Here is a 16,973-nt window from a genome sequence, read left to right as displayed (position 1 = left end):
ATGACATCAAAGGCTCAAAAGGGTGTTTAAAATGTATTTTCTGAAGATGCCGTCAATGCCAATTGACATGAGACTGGAGAAAGATGAGGAGGAGCCCTCCATTTGTTGCACTACGCAGTCTCACCATTGGATGTCACTCATTCTCATGATTTCTTATACAGTGACCCCCCCCCTATAATTATTTGGCAAGTAGGAGTGGAAAATAGCAAAGAGTTGGAAGGCACTAGGGGAGAACAGTCCTACGACTGGGCTAATGTTAAACAAAATCCACCCAGGGTACTTCCATGAATCATGATTAATCCCCTCCACCAAGTTCAGCGGAAATCTGTTCAGTATTTTTTTTGTTAGCGGAAATGGAAAATGAAAAAGTACCTGTGACGTAGAGATGAGCGTAGCAGGTCGCCTTGCCTACTTTGTTCGAAATGACACTCTTGTAGACGCCACCGTGGGCATGACACACAGAGCGGATGACAAGACTGTGGACGTCACGGACTGCAGGAGGAAGCAGAACAAACGAGGTATAATAACCTTTAAAAACCTTTGTGTTACTGAACTAAATGCATCCCAGTACTTAAAACAAGCTATATTTACATTTTCCTCTTGCACCCCGGCCTGTAATAACTGACCTGTTGTTGCTCCGCTGCGTTAAGTGAATGTTAATCCATTTTTAAACACTTACGCTGAGTCATCTTTCTGTCCTCTGTGCTCTCAATCCTTTTTCCATTGTGGAACCAGACGATGGTAGGATAGGGCATACCAGCCACTTTGCATTTGAGCACAGCCTCCTTTCCCTCGATCACATCCAGGTCAAAGAGAGGTTTGATGAAGTCGGGCATGGTGAAGCGTTCCACCTCGTTCTCTGGGACCTCTGGCTCCTCTGGAATAGATGGCATCTTCTCGAGTTTAGCCCTAGAATTAAAAATGTAAATGTTTTTTTTTTTAGGTCTCGTAGACTTTGTTCCATTTTTTTAAAAATAACCAAAAAAGCAGTCTTACATCTGTGAGGAGATGGCTGGCCGCGGTTCTTGAATGTAAAGTTCGGCAGAGGTCTCTGCCTCGCCATGACAGTTACGGGCGATGACGGTGTAGAATCCCTCATCGTCATTCGTCACATGAGAAATGATGAGAGAATAGCGGCCGCCCTCCTGAAGAATACGAAGGTCCTCGCTTTCTGTGAGCGCGTGGTCTAAAGAGAAAATGGAGCTTGTATTCACATTTGATTCATTACAAAATGTCTTACAAATGTCCACATAGAGGGACCAATATTATCCAGGATTATCTTATTTTGCTTTTTGATAATTGGCCAAAAATGTGGATGCTATTGGCTCCTCTTTGCATAATTTCCTTTCCAATATCCTTAAAACAGGATATAGACAAACGATTAACAAGACATTATGAAGCACCATCCTACCAAAGTGACTCCATATGACCGTAGGAGATGGCGTGCCGCTGACTTTGCAGTCGAAGCGAGCGTTACGCCCCTCAATGACTTCCAGAACGTCCAGCTTGCGAGTGAAGAGAGGTTCAACCGAGGGGATGACTTTAAGTTTGCCGCACGAGGTCACTTCCTCTGAAGAGGTGACATTACAGACAATGTCAGAAGACGGAAAGGACACGTAGTTCCACACATTCCGATATGCAATCTGAATGACTACCTTTGGCTGTGCTGAGCTTGCACGTGTACGTCCCGCTGTCGTCCTCGTGTACCGAGTTGAGCAGGAGCCGGCACTTTCTGCCGTCAAAGTGCATCTTGCAGTTGAGCAGCGCCGGCTGGATGAGTTTCCCGTCCGCCAGCCAGTCCACGTCCGTGTCTTTGGGTCCAAGGACGTGACACTCGAACATCACCGTGTCCCCAGCTTTGGCTGTGATGTCCCTGACCGGGCGGATGACAGCGAGACCCGGCTCAAACGATGGAGCTGGGTGCAAATAAAGGACGTTTAAATGACACTCAGTAGCGTTGTTAATTAGTTACATGTCATTGTTTTATTCACTTGCAGACAGCATCAGTATACACTGTCCAGCAATGGTATTATGCCCAAAAATGACATCAGTAAGCCAGCTTTTGTTTGGGTATATTAAACCACAACGATAATGCTATTAATGAGTCATCATTTTCACTAATGGAACTGCACGGAGAATCTCCCATATGCTGGAGAAGCAAAATCTTTCATGTATGCAACTTTATTTTGTCTGGGCAGTGTATGATGTCATCTCACAACGTACATCAGAGACACAAACTTAGAGCGATGACTAAATTTGACAAATAACACACCTTTTACTTCCAGCTTTCCTTCGCACTGCTTGGTTCCATACTCATTAATGATCTTGCAGGTGTAAATGCCCGAGTCTGACCTGACAGCCGACTTGATTGTCATCTCGAAAGTGCCGTCTTCTTTCTCTCGTACCGTGTGGCGTGGGCCCGTTTTTACCGTGACTCTGTCCCTCAGCCTGCAGGAGGACAGAATGAAAGAAAACCATTGTTGTTGATGTACTTTGGAAAAGCTAATGAGCTAAATCACTCATGTAACCACTCTGAGCTCAAATGAATTCATGCAATGACCAAGCAATCACTCATTCACCTGGCTCAACCTCTCACTGGTAAGAGTAAGGTGGGGTGTGAGCTCTGTATGGGGGTGGTAGAGGTTGTCCAGCACTATAAAAATGATCTTTACTTTCTTCTCTGCTTTTGTCTCTCGAGAGATGACAAACAGTAATAACCTGCCCGGATGATTCAGCCTATACTTGACTGCTGTATTAAAGGATAAAGGCCGACATCAGATACTAAATAACAATGAAACAAGATGGCTTTTTCTTCTTACTGGGATTTGGCACATGACAAAGACTTGAGCTCAATCACCTCCTAAACTGTTCTGCACATGAGTGAGATGCAATAACTCCTCAGATCAGCAGATGGCAGCAGTAGATATTTGTCATGTGAAAAAAGGCCCACCACACACAACTATAATCACAAGAATGTTGGCTGAAGTATGTCAGATTATTTCAGAACGACCATCATGTTGTTGAAAAACCTTCTGAGGGTTCATTTGAATCACTTCCAGAGAGTCAGTCTGAGGGATTTTACGGATTTTATCGACAAGGGCCAATATGTGAGACACAATACACCAACAAATACCACCAATGGTCATCAATGATGTGATAGGAAAACCATTGGCTTGGTGGGTCCCAGTCTTAAGACTCTGCACTTCAATTATTGTCAATCAGTGCTTTCCAAACTTGTTCAGAAGTATTTTAGAATGTTCACATTCTCATATTGAACCTCTCCAGGACTGTGATGACAGATACAATTATAGTAATCACCAAACATTTGAAGATGCCCTCTGTGCACAATTTACCAGATTTTTTTTTTTTTTTTTTAGCTCATTAGTTGAGTCAGATATTTGTGAGTTTGGCCCCCGAGCAGCTGCACGGCAAAAGGGGGGAGAGTCTGTTATTTTCTCGTTTTTGCCTATTAAGATCTTTCTGTCTGCCTGGAGATTGTTAGGCTCAATAATCATTAAGTTTCCACTTCGCATAACAGATGCGTCACAGCAGCATGCGCTGGAATAAGCCATGCAGTCACAGATTGTGATTCTAGGGATGAAATGAAGACATTTGACGAGTGAGCAGACCTACCAATAAAGCATTGGTTTGGGTTGTCCACTTATTCGGACAGACATGGAGACTTCCTGTCCTTCAACGACAGCTTGATCGCTCATTGTTACCTGTTTGGAAATGCACTTTATTTTAAATATGTGTTGTCGGGATGATCACACAACAGTACAGAACATTCTGTAAAAAATACTACAGTGTCTTAAAAGAGACGGCCAAAAACGCAGCATAGTCTCACCAGGAAAGCCGGGGGTTTCCTGAACCGCGTGTCAATCGTCCGCCTCGTCTCCGGTCCTCCAAAATCCATGCCCTCCTCCAGTGGACTGAGATACTCCTCGTCAGATGTTATCGGGCTGCTGATATCCATCGGCACACCCAGGTTCCCTCTGGGCTCCTGTACAGTCGCTATAAAAACAACATTTTTATTTCAAGTGTGTAAGCAATTACTATATAATGTCTAAACTTTATAATTTTATCACCGAGCGCACAACATGTTGAGAATGCAGGAATGTGGGTGTCTAACCTACACACCACCACCAGCACCACCACCCCCCCACCATAATTACATTCCGAGATGTCAAATGTGATATCCAAACAACAGTGGATTCACAGTGAGTGGAGCCAGTGAGCCTCAGTGGGCAATTTATAGGTTCAGTTTTGCCTCCGAGTTGCTATGGTAACTATAAGTGAGGTTGTTCAGCTGGAATATATGGCACACAGGTTTTGCTCAGAGAGATAATGACGAGGGAGTAGGGAAGAAATCAGCTGAAACAGAATGCCAGTGTGAGGAAAAAAATAAACATTCTTGTTTTTAAAAAGGCGGGGGGAGCAATAAGATGTGTTAAATAAATACCAGAAGAGAAATCTGCTACTACTACTAAATCAACTACTGCTCTCTTATCTGTAATTAAACCCTGCCTTACAACGTCATCCTAATAAACAAGTGATAGTCCCATCTTTACATAAAAATGCTGATTCATTCATTTAATCTCAAGCACAGCCTTGCGTATACTCAAACTTACCAGGTTTAACTGTAAGGGTGGCAGTGCTCGATGCTTTCCCCACCTGGTTGACAGCAGTCGCACAGTATTTTCCGCCATCGCTTGTTTTTGCTGATCGGATGAACAACGTGTGTCGTTCGCCCTCCACTTTGACGGTGTGATTTGCGTTGCCCGTGACTTTGCTGTTGTCTTTTGTCCAGGTCACTTGAACAGAGAAGACAATTCATTTCAAGTGTGTATCAACTACTTGTTTAAGTTTCATTTAATTACAAAATGCGATAGTTTACCTTCAGGACTGGGGGTTCCAGCAATAATACACTTCAGGAGCACATCTGCACCTGCAGACACAACTGTGTCCCGTAGGGGAAACTCAAACAAAGGAACCTCCAGTGGGTCCTCTTCAGCAGACACATAAGAATCATCTGAAGAATCTGCACAGTGAAACAAAAGACAAACCTGAAAGAAAATGTCTCTAGAATTGAATAACAAAGCTGACTAAACAAGGAAAACAATCAATCAAGCAGGCATTTCACATTCGTGCAGAATGCTCAACGAGAGAATTACAATGAAATCTAACCTAACTCTGGAGACAAGGGTCGCGAGCGACGGTTTCTTCCTTTAGTCTTGTGTTGTTGTCCCTCTTTGGCAACAGTGGTGACCTGGTGCCTCCCATTTGTCTTCACGGGAACATCGACCTCCATCTTTTCATCTTCAACAATTATTGTCGGGACTCTGAACTTGGGGGTGGGTTTTGATAGCTCCACTTCCATTTTCTCCTCTGGAGGAGTGACCGGTGACACTCTTGGGGGTTTTGGGGGTAGTTGAGGTAGAGGATCTTGTTCTATGAGAGACCTTTTTTGCACCAGTGGACTTTCAGGTCTGTTTTCAATTTTCCTTAGCGCTACCTCGATCGGCGTTTTCCTCCCTGAATTTTCATCCTTTTGCAAAATAGATTCTTGGGCGTGGGGGGAATCCTGCATCCGCGATACTCTTTGAACGAGCGGACTCGGTGGCCTTCGTTCGATCTTGCGTAAAGTCATCTCAGCAGTGTTTCTGGTCGGTGACTCTTCCCTCTGTTGGTTATATAACGCTGGTGACGGTGATCTCTGAATGATTTCTGTTACAGGACTGACTCGGTTCAATTCTCTCACAAAGCGTTGACCAGGTAAGTCCGCCAACTGCATGGACTGTGGCGTTCCCGCAACTTCTCCAACTCTACTGACCGTTATAGTTGTCGCACCAGTGCTTGCAGTCGTTTGGGGCGGTGATTTGGGCTGTTCTTGCTGCGTCTGCTCTTTTTGTTGCACTGGTTGCAAATCTTTTTCTTTCTGTTCCCTTGCCCACTGGGCACGTTCTCGTTCTTGAAGCTTTTGGAGGACTTGGGGCGGAATTGGTTCAATTTTCCTGAATGGCTGGCGCTGCTTGCCGCGCAGGGAAAGCTGCTCGGTGGAAAAAGATTTCTTCATATGAGGCTTTCCAACAAGTTTTTTAATACGTTGCAGCTCTTCCGCAAACTTGTTCTCAATGTCCTGAACTTTTTGGGAGTAGCGAGGTTTGTCCTCGAGAGAAGCAGCCCTCTGCTTGAACATAGATCTCCGCTCAGCAGCATCCTCTTTCAGCGCCTCCCGAAGATCCTCCCTGGAACTTTCTCTAGAGATCCCCAACCGACTTCCTCCATCATCAGAGTCGACGGATCCAGCGCGGTTGAACCCTGCCCAGGATCTTCCCGAGATGGAACCCTCGGGAAGATCGAGGCTTCGTCTGCGCTCTTCTAAGCCACGGACCTTCTCAAAAATCTTTGAGCTGGCCCTGGTAAGCTTTGGGGATGGTCTAAGGGTCAATTCTTTGCGGGAGTACTCACTGAGCGGTGTCTGTGGACGAGAGTCCTGGGTGTTACTTTGGGACACGGATTTTGGTTGCTTAACCTTTTCTTCAAACTCCCCAGGTACCGTGTCTTGGTATTCAGTTGGCACGACAATTTTCTTTCTCAAATTGACTGGTGTGTTTGAACCAGAGCGACTTGGCATTGGAGAGGTGGACGGGCGTTTGACAAGCCTTGGGGACGGTGGTGGGAGGTCTTGAGGAGGAGACACTCTTGTAAAATCCTCTGACCGTCTCCTGAGATTAGGGATTTAAGACAAAGGCTTTTAGTAATTCTATTGATTGTTGTGTTTTAGTACGGAATTTGGAGCAAATTTTGGCCTTTTGAAAGAAAAACAATGGAGTTATTTGCATGTTCTTTATGTTCTTGCCTGGTTGTGTTTGAAAGATCCTCATGTGCATGTGCTCTGTTATCGTCTTCACATTTGTCCATCACTGGGAAACAGAAAATATGGAGAATTGCACAGGTAAGTAATCATGCAAGAATATATATATATATATATATATATATATATATATATATATATATATATATATATATATATATATATATATATATATATATATATATATATATATATATATATATATATATATCCCCGACAGTTCATACCATGTACCAAACAGTAAACAGATGCAGACAAACTTACTCTGTGAACACTGGGGCAATTAACAGCTGAGAAGCCATATTTCCAAAATAGAGCCGAGTAAAAGTTTGGCTCCCATCCATCATGTAGACAAACACTACTCAGAATAACACTGGGCCACGTCTGCTACATTAACCTACCTTTCCTAATGTTTGCCAATACCTTCACATTTAAAGCCTAATACAAGGGGAAATAAACCAGTCCAGGAGGGAATAAATACAGTTTGCAGTGCAAAATGGAGCAAATTGCTTCCTTTGAAACAGCGGAAACATTTCATTTAAGAGTCTGCAATTGGTAATAATGATTTCAATAAAGGGACAAAAATAAATTCCACCTATAGCCAATTCAAAAAGTGAAAATGGTGGATACCTGTGTGCACAGGCTGGTCCTCACACTCACCACTATCTTCTTTGGTCTCAAATTGTTCTCCACCTTCATCCTCTGTTGTTTCGGAATCTGGAAAACAAAACATATAGATACAGGAAATTATAACACGATACATGAATTGTTTTTTTCACTTAATTGAGTCACAATAATAGTTATATTTCACCTTGAACAATGTTTGAAGAGTGGTATTTTTGTTATAAATAATGCCCGTCAAATTTGTGCAAAGAGAATTACAGATCTTGTGTTCTTTTGCCATCAACTACCACTGTTCATCTCCCCTTTGTCCGTTTTGAACATAAACATCTGTTGTCGCTGAACCACCTGACATATCGCTGTTTTTTTTCTTTCTCCCTCAGACTGAAAAAAATAAAAAATATCTGTAAATTCAGGCAGAGGGAGAACTCAAAATAGAAAGCACCATTGAGTCACCGGCATCCCAGCAGCTCTCATGAGGTGTTTGCTTCACTGTAGGTGGAATTACTTATAAATAAAAAGAAAAGGCAGAGGCTGTGTATTGTTTCCCTACAGTAAAGGATCACATGAGAATCAATGACTAGAGATTCAGTGCAAGAACAAACAAAGAATCAAACAAGCGTCTTACAAATTGGTTTATTTGTGTCATAAGTCTTGATGCATGAACCTTTGCAAATATGAAAATAATACTTTCTGGAGTAGCACATAATAATCTAATAAATGAGTCTATTGCACGTATAGTACGGTACAGGGACCTACACCTGCTTTCCCAAATCTGTTTGTAGAAGTGTATAAAAATGTTTCTAAAATTTAAAAAAAAGTTGGGTTTTAATAGCTTTAGAATAAGCCTTTTATAGAATTTGCTGTTTCTGCAGCAGCCCAGATGGACAAATTCTTCGCCAGTTCGGATTTGAGTGCCAGTTTTTGTCCATTTTCGCCCAATGTTTAGTATATATATAAAAAATGCGATCCTTTTAGAAGAAAAACGAATAATTTGAAGAATTCCAATAAGTCATTGCACTACACAACTACTACTCCTATTATGCAAAGGACACAAAATGTTCTGGTGTGTGAATGTCACCACATTTTCCTGATGTGGAAAGGTAGGAGTTAGTGGAAGAGTCCATTTGCAGTCTGGCCACGAGATGTCACGACTTCTCACACACCGAACCTTTAAATTTGGTTCAAATTTAGCCGTTTCTCTGTTTTGAGGTCCTCAAGTGGTCTCTCTGTAACCAAATATAAGATCTAACAACACATTACAACAAAGTAGAATAGAGAATGAGTCAAATTTCAGTGCAACTCAAAGTCTTGTGCGAGTCTTTGAAGTTGGTACAAAGCTCCAGCATGGCGCTGCCTCGATGCTGGCTTCTGTTTGCCATAGTGATTACATCTTACAATTACACTCGCCTAATCTAGTTTCCCTCTCAGTGATGGGTGTACAGAGCTGCTTCATCTCCTTTAATCATCTCCACTGCATCTGACACCGTGGAAACACAGTCACTCAGTTAGTTATTTATTGAAAAGAAATGCCTTTGTCAACATTTCAAAATGAAGACACAAACGTATACAATAAAAACTGAAGAAATACTTGACTGAAATGTGTACTTGCCTGATTTTTTCTTTGGTCTGGATTTGTTATTTTCATGGCTGCTGGTATATCCACGACAAACATCTCTTGTCTTGGCTTACACTCAGCAGCAGGGTATTCCCCAGAATACACTGGGGCTTCTGAGCCATTACTACATGTCTAAATCAGGAGATTCTCTATAAAAGACACCAGCGTGTAACATCTGCCCAGGGCTGTAAATAGGTCCAACTTGTTATGTAGTGGAAGTCTGGCCAAACATGCACGTGATAGCTCCTCGGTCAAACGGAGAGAGAAAAAGGGAAAGCAGAGAAGCCACTTTGGTCCATTATGTAACAAGTTGTGGCTCAAAGTCTCAGCGGCTCCTGTGAGGAAAAATCCGTGTGTGAAAAAGCACAGAGCGTAAAAACCTCCATCTGCAGGTGGAAATGTCTTTTGAATGCACATCATCCACTCGGAGGGAGCTCCCACTCCCACCCCCCCCCCCCCCCGTATCCACACAATAGCCAGCGACAGTGTGAGCATCTTTCCCCACGCTCTGTTCCACCCCACATGCAGCGCACACTGATAGGCAGAAAAAAAAAAAACAATACAGTGGGAGTGATCCAGCTTTTTTCAGATCAGTGTTTTTCTATCTAGTGCTCTGGATGACATTTTTTCCTCTCATTTTTCCCCTTCCTCACCATGTGTCTGTGTCTTATTTTTCAGCTGCTGTAACGAGATGATGTGCTGTCAGCAGAGAAAGAGAGAAAAATCACTGCAACAGCTACAGGGAAGCTCCTCGCTGCCTCTGCATTGCTCGCACGGAGAATGTACCACTGCTTGTTTACACTGACTACACACAAACGCTCTGCTGCACAGGGAGATGATGACACACTTAACTACACTCATAATGTTTGTCTTTGTTGTCATCTCTGATACAATTTAAGACGTCCTCACCCTGAGGGGAAAATATGCCTCTGCTTACATGTTTAATGATGCAAAAAATATTACACCAAGCACGCTGAGAGTTTGCTCACACATGCACAATGATTAACGTTCTTTAAGCCTTTGACGGCACTTAAGAACATGAATATAAAAGATCGCACTTTTGCAGATCACACTATTTACATCACTTTTTAGTGACGTATTTATCACTAGGTGTTTCCCACTCCCCTATCTTGCAAAAAAAAAAACTGAATCCATATTTGGACATTTCCACTTAATATGTAATGATTTCCTCCTTAGGCTATAAATGTCATCAAAATCCAACAGCACCAAAATATGGGGACATTGCAGTCTTCTGTGCATGTCCTATAATCAAATTTAAAGCTATAGGGTATGAAATTTGTTTCTGAAACTATTTTCTTTATGTCCTGATAGATAAGTAAAAAAAGGTAAAAAAAAAACGGAGCCTGCTACTGCTAGCCTTTCCAAGACTTAGCGGCTTTTCATTTAATTAACCGACACCAGCCTGCAACCCACCTGCTCATCTCATTGGTTAATTTCCATAACCTGAAAACACATCATCACCTCATAACAGAGGATGGTTGTGTTACGCACCGTTTAGGACCCAGAAATGGTTAAAAATTTAAAGGTGCCATATGTAAGAACGCGGCCAAAAACGGTTACTACATTCAAATTCAAAATACCGAGGTCTTTTAGGTTTCGTTTTCTGACGTAACTGGCAACCCATTTGCTCGGCAGCTGAGACTCTACTGACTGCAATGATTGGTAGATGGCAGTAGGTGGCGCCACATGCCAAAACATGATTTCAAAACATAAACATGATTTCAAAACATAAACATGATTTGCAGTCTGCAAAATATTTTTTTTAATGCAAATCTTTTGGCTGTACTGTTGTTGAGTGAGTTCAGTTTGTTATATGAACATTATTCCTGAGTCTCTGTGACATATTAGGAGGATTTTACGGCCAGTTGCTTTAGATTTATTACATAATGCACCTTTAAATAAATTGGTAGGTGATAAGTTGGTAGACTACTCAGTTCTCATTCATCCTGCCTTATAATCACCCAACTGTTCATCACCTGGATTATTGCATCCAATAGCACAGCAACACATCAAGGTTTCACTTAAGATATATCGCACATTAAGTACATTTTCCGATTTTTGGTAAAAGAACTGCTATTAAGTGAATATTTGGAGTTGGTTCAGTGAGATAAACAACACCACAGAAGGACAAGAAGGCACAACATCATGATGTAAATTAAGAACGCCAAGCGAGATGAAAAAGTATGCGATAGTAATATTTGCTAGAGGAACATTGTGGTTTTCCTCATCAGTTGTCGTTTTCCCAGTGCATTCTGCAGATGCTGGCGTGCCATTCCATTTACCCCGTTTCCAACTTCTTTTATGTGCAAATCAAGCTCAAGGAAGACCACCCAGTGTTAGTCAATCTACTCTGGTTTAAAATATATGTTAATTCCTCTCTGCCTGAGGGTCATTCACGCTGATAAAACATGTGCCATCCACTTCACATCACTGCAGTTTTTTTTACAGATGTGTGGACTCGCTGCTGCTACTCAGGTCAGATGACTTCGATAAAGACGAACTGAAACCATTATTTTACTGAAGCAACATGATGTAACCAAGTACAAGCAGTTGACAACTAAAAGTCATTTGAATCAGTCACTGAGCAGACATTTTAGATAACTTACTTTCTGTTCCACTCTACAAGATGGCAACTGATCTCTAAGAGGCTAAATAATTTAAGACCTGAGAAAACATCAAAGTACTGAAACTACTGCTGCCCTTCACTCCTTTTACAGACGATGATCACACACCAATACAATCACACGCTCACTAGAAGCCACAGTGACTGTGATTCGGACAGGTTACACCTGGTTAAAAAGGGGTCAAATGAACTATAGTTACCTTTTTCAGGATTCTAAGGTCAATTTATAAGAAAACACATTTGTTTTTGCGCTTATTGAAGCAACATGGCGGTGAAGGGGATTTCCAGTGTGTAACGGCAGCTCCACCTGTTCGCTCACATTCACCGGCCAAGAGGACGACAACACTGTGGAAACTCTCCAAACATACTGTGGAAAGGTGCCACGGTCACGCTCTGTGACGACATGTGAAGTTCTTACTCTCAGCTCGGTGTCTGGAGAGGTTAGAAAAGGTGTTATAACTGCTTTTAAATTTTAAATATACTATCGAGAAAAGGTTAATGAGACGTTTTAAATCATCCACTGAATCACTCTGGATGACTCTGCAGGTCCCTCTAGTTCCACGCTGCTTTCTGCCGCCCTTTCAGCTCATTGTTGGTGGATTTACCACAATTGCTCTGTGGGGGCTGGACAAATAAAAAGGCAACTGATTGCTTTAAAAAAAAAAGAAAGAAAGAAGAAAAGGTGAAAACAAATTAACCCAAAATGTGATATTACTACTGCTTGACCGTGTTGTGCTGACAGCTCGTTTTCACTGCCCCCATGTGGTCAGAAAGACAGTGATTCGGATGCATTTGAACCACTTTTTAAAGACAACAAACCATTACGGCACAATTTACGAAATAACATAATGCATAATTATGTTCATAATAAGTAGTTTTACCGCCATTTCTGTCGCCTAATACATGTTATTTAAAACACATACATTTTAGTGTATTATAGTGTACATGTAGTATAATATAGAATAGCTCAGTGTGTGGGTGTTTAAAATAATTTAGCCAATACATTGATATTTTATAGGAATTTCCATTTACCATGCTTTATCTCTTTTTTTTTTTTTTTACTACACTTTAATCTCAAGTTTGTCCAATTTGAACTGAAAGGCTCTTTTACAATAAAGTTACGATAACAAAAACCAACTATACCTACAGAGTTGTCTCAGGACATAACAGAGAAACGATATAGACCACAGCGAATGCGTGACATTACATCAGGTGGTCATTGTCATGATACAAGTATAAGTATTGAATGAGTGTTGTTGGATTAAAAATTGGCCCTAACCCTGATTAGCAGAGGCACAAAAACAGTCATCCAGCCGCCGGCTATAATTAGCAGTGATGTCTTTGTGGGGTAACAGGAGAGACGCTGGCCTGCTAAGATCAGAAAAATCTAAGGCCTGGCACATTCCACTGTATAAATAACTGTGGAGAGTTGGTGGGCAAGGGGGGGGGGGACATTTTCAAAAAGGGAGGTAGAGAGAGAGAGAGAGAAAGGGCTCATGGCGGCATCAGTGAGTGATGGGACAGCTGTAGACCAAACACATGGTGAAGCAGCAGAGAGCAGAATCACAAGGAAGGTTAAAATGGACAGGCAAAGAAAAGCCTGTGTTAAGATTATATATAAATATAAGCAGTATAATTACACCACTATGGCTTAAAATCACATTATCTACTGGAGCACACGGTCGCATAAGACCCACAAATACACTACAAGAACTAACAATTCTTTTATTGGGCATTTTTACAATAACCTGTACTATACTGGATCTCAAATATGCACCTCTCTATTCAACGATATGTTTCAAAGTGCGAGCTCCAATCCAAGTTTTAGGTGTTTCAAGTGTTGATCTGTAAGAACATGGTCATATTTGATCATTTGGGTAAGATAAATGTGCATTTCTCTTCTTTTACACATATTGCAATTATGAATTAGTGAGTTGCAATACAAGTTTTTTAAAGTCACTATATTCTACGAAACTATAACGCAAGGATAAGAACTTAAAGATATGAATGTTTTGGCAACATTTTACATTACAGTAAGGCCATAATATATATTATTAATATGTAATATTAATATTATGGTGATACCACTTTATTTCCATAGTAATCACCAAGTCATAGCTTGGTAATAACAATGGAAAATGTGTGGAGAATGAAGGATTATTTGTATTTTATTAAAAGGTGAACCTATTACACTCATTATATTCTATAGTAATTGACAATATGCAACATCATGTCCATTACCAAGCTGGAAATCACTTTAGAAATAACTTTTATTAAACTATTCATGCCATGTTGTTACCAATCTTTCCAACATTTATATATTCCATTTTTAAATCGACAGAGAATATGGAATAATAATAAAAAAAAGGGAAAAATTAAATTAAATTGCTAATTGGATTCCCTTAAAAAGTGTAATTGTTTAATGTGAAGGGAAATATTATATTGGGTTTTCTCCGCGCTCGCGCCGACATGACAAATTAATCTGGATGGTCGTCTCGTCCACTCTGCAGATATCACCACGTTTCGGTTTTGTGCCCGGGTCTGGTCACAAAGCATCTTGCTGCAGCATTAAGTCAGACGAGAGTGTTCTGTGCATGCCAAGTGTCCCGTTTTACGCGGCCTCAGACGGCTCTCACTATACTCTCCACCAAATCTTCTGCAGTGATGATGACTCTTGACGGCTTAGTGCATGTAAATGTGAGCCACAAAACACTCTCCTCCAGCAGGAAAACACACTTCTATATCGAGGAGCGAGTTTCTACCAGACACATGCTGAGCACTGCAGAACAAAAAAAGCACCTGTGCTGATGTATATATACATATGAAGGGCATATTTGTGGAGTTGGTATTGTTATTTTTCAAAGCAGGTGAGGCGAGCTGAATTTAGATCAGTGCTGCAGGTGACAAGCCGCATAAAAAGAGAGGTTTTCTTGATCAAAATGCAAAAGGAGCTACACTGGCCCTCTGAGCTTTATGAGCATCCTTAGAGAGAAACGGAAGAATCTGACTGTCATACACTTCCAGAGGCTTGAGCTTGTCAAGTTATACAAGAAGAGAGATTTGCTTTCAGTGACCCTGCATGCACGGAGAGAAACTATGCACCGTGTTGGGTACAAATATCAACCTCTGATTCTGAACATTATCTGTGTGAAAGCTTTGAATTTGTAGATCCAACATTTTCAGTGTTTTTTCTGTTCATTCTTGGGGGATAAAAATATCAATAAAACGGCAAACTTTTAGCTCCGGAATGAGAACTGAAAATGTGTTTGGCACTTGCAGCTGTAGTTACCACAAAAACAAACAATGTCCCACTTCATCATATGATGGATCATCATATTTTTTTATGGCAGCAACAGGAACAGGAAGTTAGACAGGCTTATGTCAAATACCATTTGATCTCAAGTACCAGAGGTGTCAAACTGGCAGCCTGCGGGCCACATGTGGGCCCCCCAAATGATTACATTGGCCCATGAAAACATTCTCCTTTGAACACAGTGGGTGTGGCTAAGGTGAGTAATAATTATCCATTTTATTATATACTTGATCTTAGATTTATTTCTCTGTTTTTGATTATAATAGATGTATTTTTTATTCTGAAGCATACATCGTTGTATCAAAACAAGAACTTTTACTTTGAAAATCTGCAAAAATATCATCATTAATATCTTTATGGTGACATCATGGTGGAATATTGTGTTTTTAAGCTCACAGTGCTCGCCCCCCAACAGAACACTTCCCCATTCATTCCCATAGACCGGCCCCCTTATGACCAATCTAGACACACATTGGCCCCCCCAAGTTGTTTGAGTTTGACACCCCTGAGCTAGACCCACATGGAATGCTGCAAAAACAATGAGGAAATTAAATAAGATATTTTTTTAAGTCAAAATGCAGGAAAAAAAAAGTACATCTTACCTTCACCCAGATCCAAGACAGCGAGGACAGCGCTGCTCCGAGCTTCTCCCAGGTGATTGTTGGCAATGCAGGTGTAGAGGCCGGCATCGCTCGGCTTGCAGTCTCTAATCCAAAGCCCCCCATACTCCTGGTTCTCCATGTTGAGGAGCTCATCGTTGTGGTACCAGTAGAGGGACGGCTGGGGGTCTCCACCCACCGTCACCTTCAGACGGATGTCGCAGCCGGTGCCCACAGCGGCGTTCCTCATTTTGCGTACAAACACAGGGGGAGTCGGGGTGGGATAACCAGGTCCCTGAGGCTCTGGGACGACCTGCTCGGGGTTAGTTTTGGACCGTTTCGGGGGAATGACGGGGCTTGCGGGTGCCCTCGCCTCATCGGGGCCCTTTTTCAGGGTCATTTGCACTTCTCCTTTCCTCATGGTTCAAGTGATTTGGCAGAGCCTGCCAATGAATTTTGTAACTAAACTAAACAGTACTAATATTCTAAACCAAACTTCAACCAGGGCATCTGTGTTCATGAACAACGCTCACATTAGCATATTCTTACATTTTATAGATTTGTTTTACTTCGAAAATCAAAGCATGGAGAAGCATATCTGACATGGATGAACTCTACTAAAAGTGCCGTTCTGAGCTAAGGTGTTGTCAGAAGAGGGAAAAAGCAACTGTTGATTACCAGGTAATTCAGTTGATAGAGATAGCTCCACTCTGCTGCCCAGAGGTATTTTTAGGGCAGGACCCTCTGGATCATGTTGCATTAACAGTTCCCTTGACGTGTCGCTTGAAAAGTGAAGGCCCAGCTTTTCCCCTTCCTTCTCCCCCGATGTTCCCCGGACTTTTCAGCTTCTCGACACCATCTCCCAGGTGGGTGCCACTTGCAGAACGTGAGTGAGTCTTCAGCGAGATTCCCTTTATTTCCAGCAGTCCTTCAGATTACTTCTTGAACGTTGCCTCCGATTGAGTGCAAACATCAGGTCCTGTCCAGCAAGTTGCACGGTCCCCCCTCCTCCTTGCCCCATGAGCTAAGCCACCCCACTCATGATCTCCCCCCAGCCCTCTGCCAGTCAGTCCGAACGGGGAAATGACAGTCACAGTCCAGCAAGCCTCACAATGACAGCTGCGTGGTGATCCGTCTGCCCACTCATTGCTAGGCTCCCGCCCCCTTGTCATTTTTAGCCAACCTGAGGTCAGTAGAACATGCGAGATGGTGCAACACTTGGCGCAGAGGAAGAGAGAGGTGTTAGCATATGACACGTTTAATTTATCTTCAAACGGAGACAACAGAGCGGTTGGCATCTC

General features: G+C 42.0%; 1 protein-coding gene across 2 annotated transcripts in view; it reads right to left on the bottom strand.

The window, feature by feature from the left end:
* The window catches only part of spegb (striated muscle enriched protein kinase b), a 29,980-nt gene extending 13,298 nt beyond the window's left edge, over positions 1 to 16,682 (bottom strand). Inside the window, exons 1-14 of one of the 2 annotated variants that reach the window (XM_083908858.1) lie at positions 15,676 to 16,682; positions 7,508 to 7,594; positions 6,863 to 6,926; positions 5,188 to 6,728; positions 4,898 to 5,041; positions 4,632 to 4,814; positions 3,848 to 4,014; positions 3,634 to 3,722; positions 2,273 to 2,448; positions 1,656 to 1,916; positions 1,412 to 1,570; positions 997 to 1,186; positions 680 to 909; positions 373 to 492 (exon numbers count right to left, since the gene is read on the bottom strand). In XM_083908858.1, the coding sequence (XP_083764984.1) occupies positions 373 to 492; positions 680 to 909; positions 997 to 1,186; positions 1,412 to 1,570; positions 1,656 to 1,916; positions 2,273 to 2,448; positions 3,634 to 3,722; positions 3,848 to 4,014; positions 4,632 to 4,814; positions 4,898 to 5,041; positions 5,188 to 6,728; positions 6,863 to 6,926; positions 7,508 to 7,594; positions 15,676 to 16,093 (3,829 nt within the window). In that variant the 5' untranslated portion in view covers positions 16,094 to 16,682. The remainder of the gene's footprint in view (positions 1 to 372; positions 493 to 679; positions 910 to 996; positions 1,187 to 1,411; positions 1,571 to 1,655; positions 1,917 to 2,272; positions 2,449 to 3,633; positions 3,723 to 3,847; positions 4,015 to 4,631; positions 4,815 to 4,897; positions 5,042 to 5,187; positions 6,729 to 6,862; positions 6,927 to 7,507; positions 7,595 to 15,675) is intronic. The other variant, XM_083908859.1, reaches the window with a different exon arrangement.
* Positions 16,683 to 16,973: the final 291 nt, after the last annotated feature.

Source organism: Microchirus variegatus (genome assembly GCF_963457635.1).
Source record: "Microchirus variegatus genome assembly, chromosome: 22".
In the NCBI taxonomy this organism is placed as follows: domain Eukaryota; kingdom Metazoa; phylum Chordata; class Actinopteri; order Pleuronectiformes; family Soleidae; genus Microchirus; species Microchirus variegatus.
The sequence above is the reverse complement of the archived record's forward strand: the minus strand, read 5'-3'. Positions and strand labels throughout refer to the sequence as shown.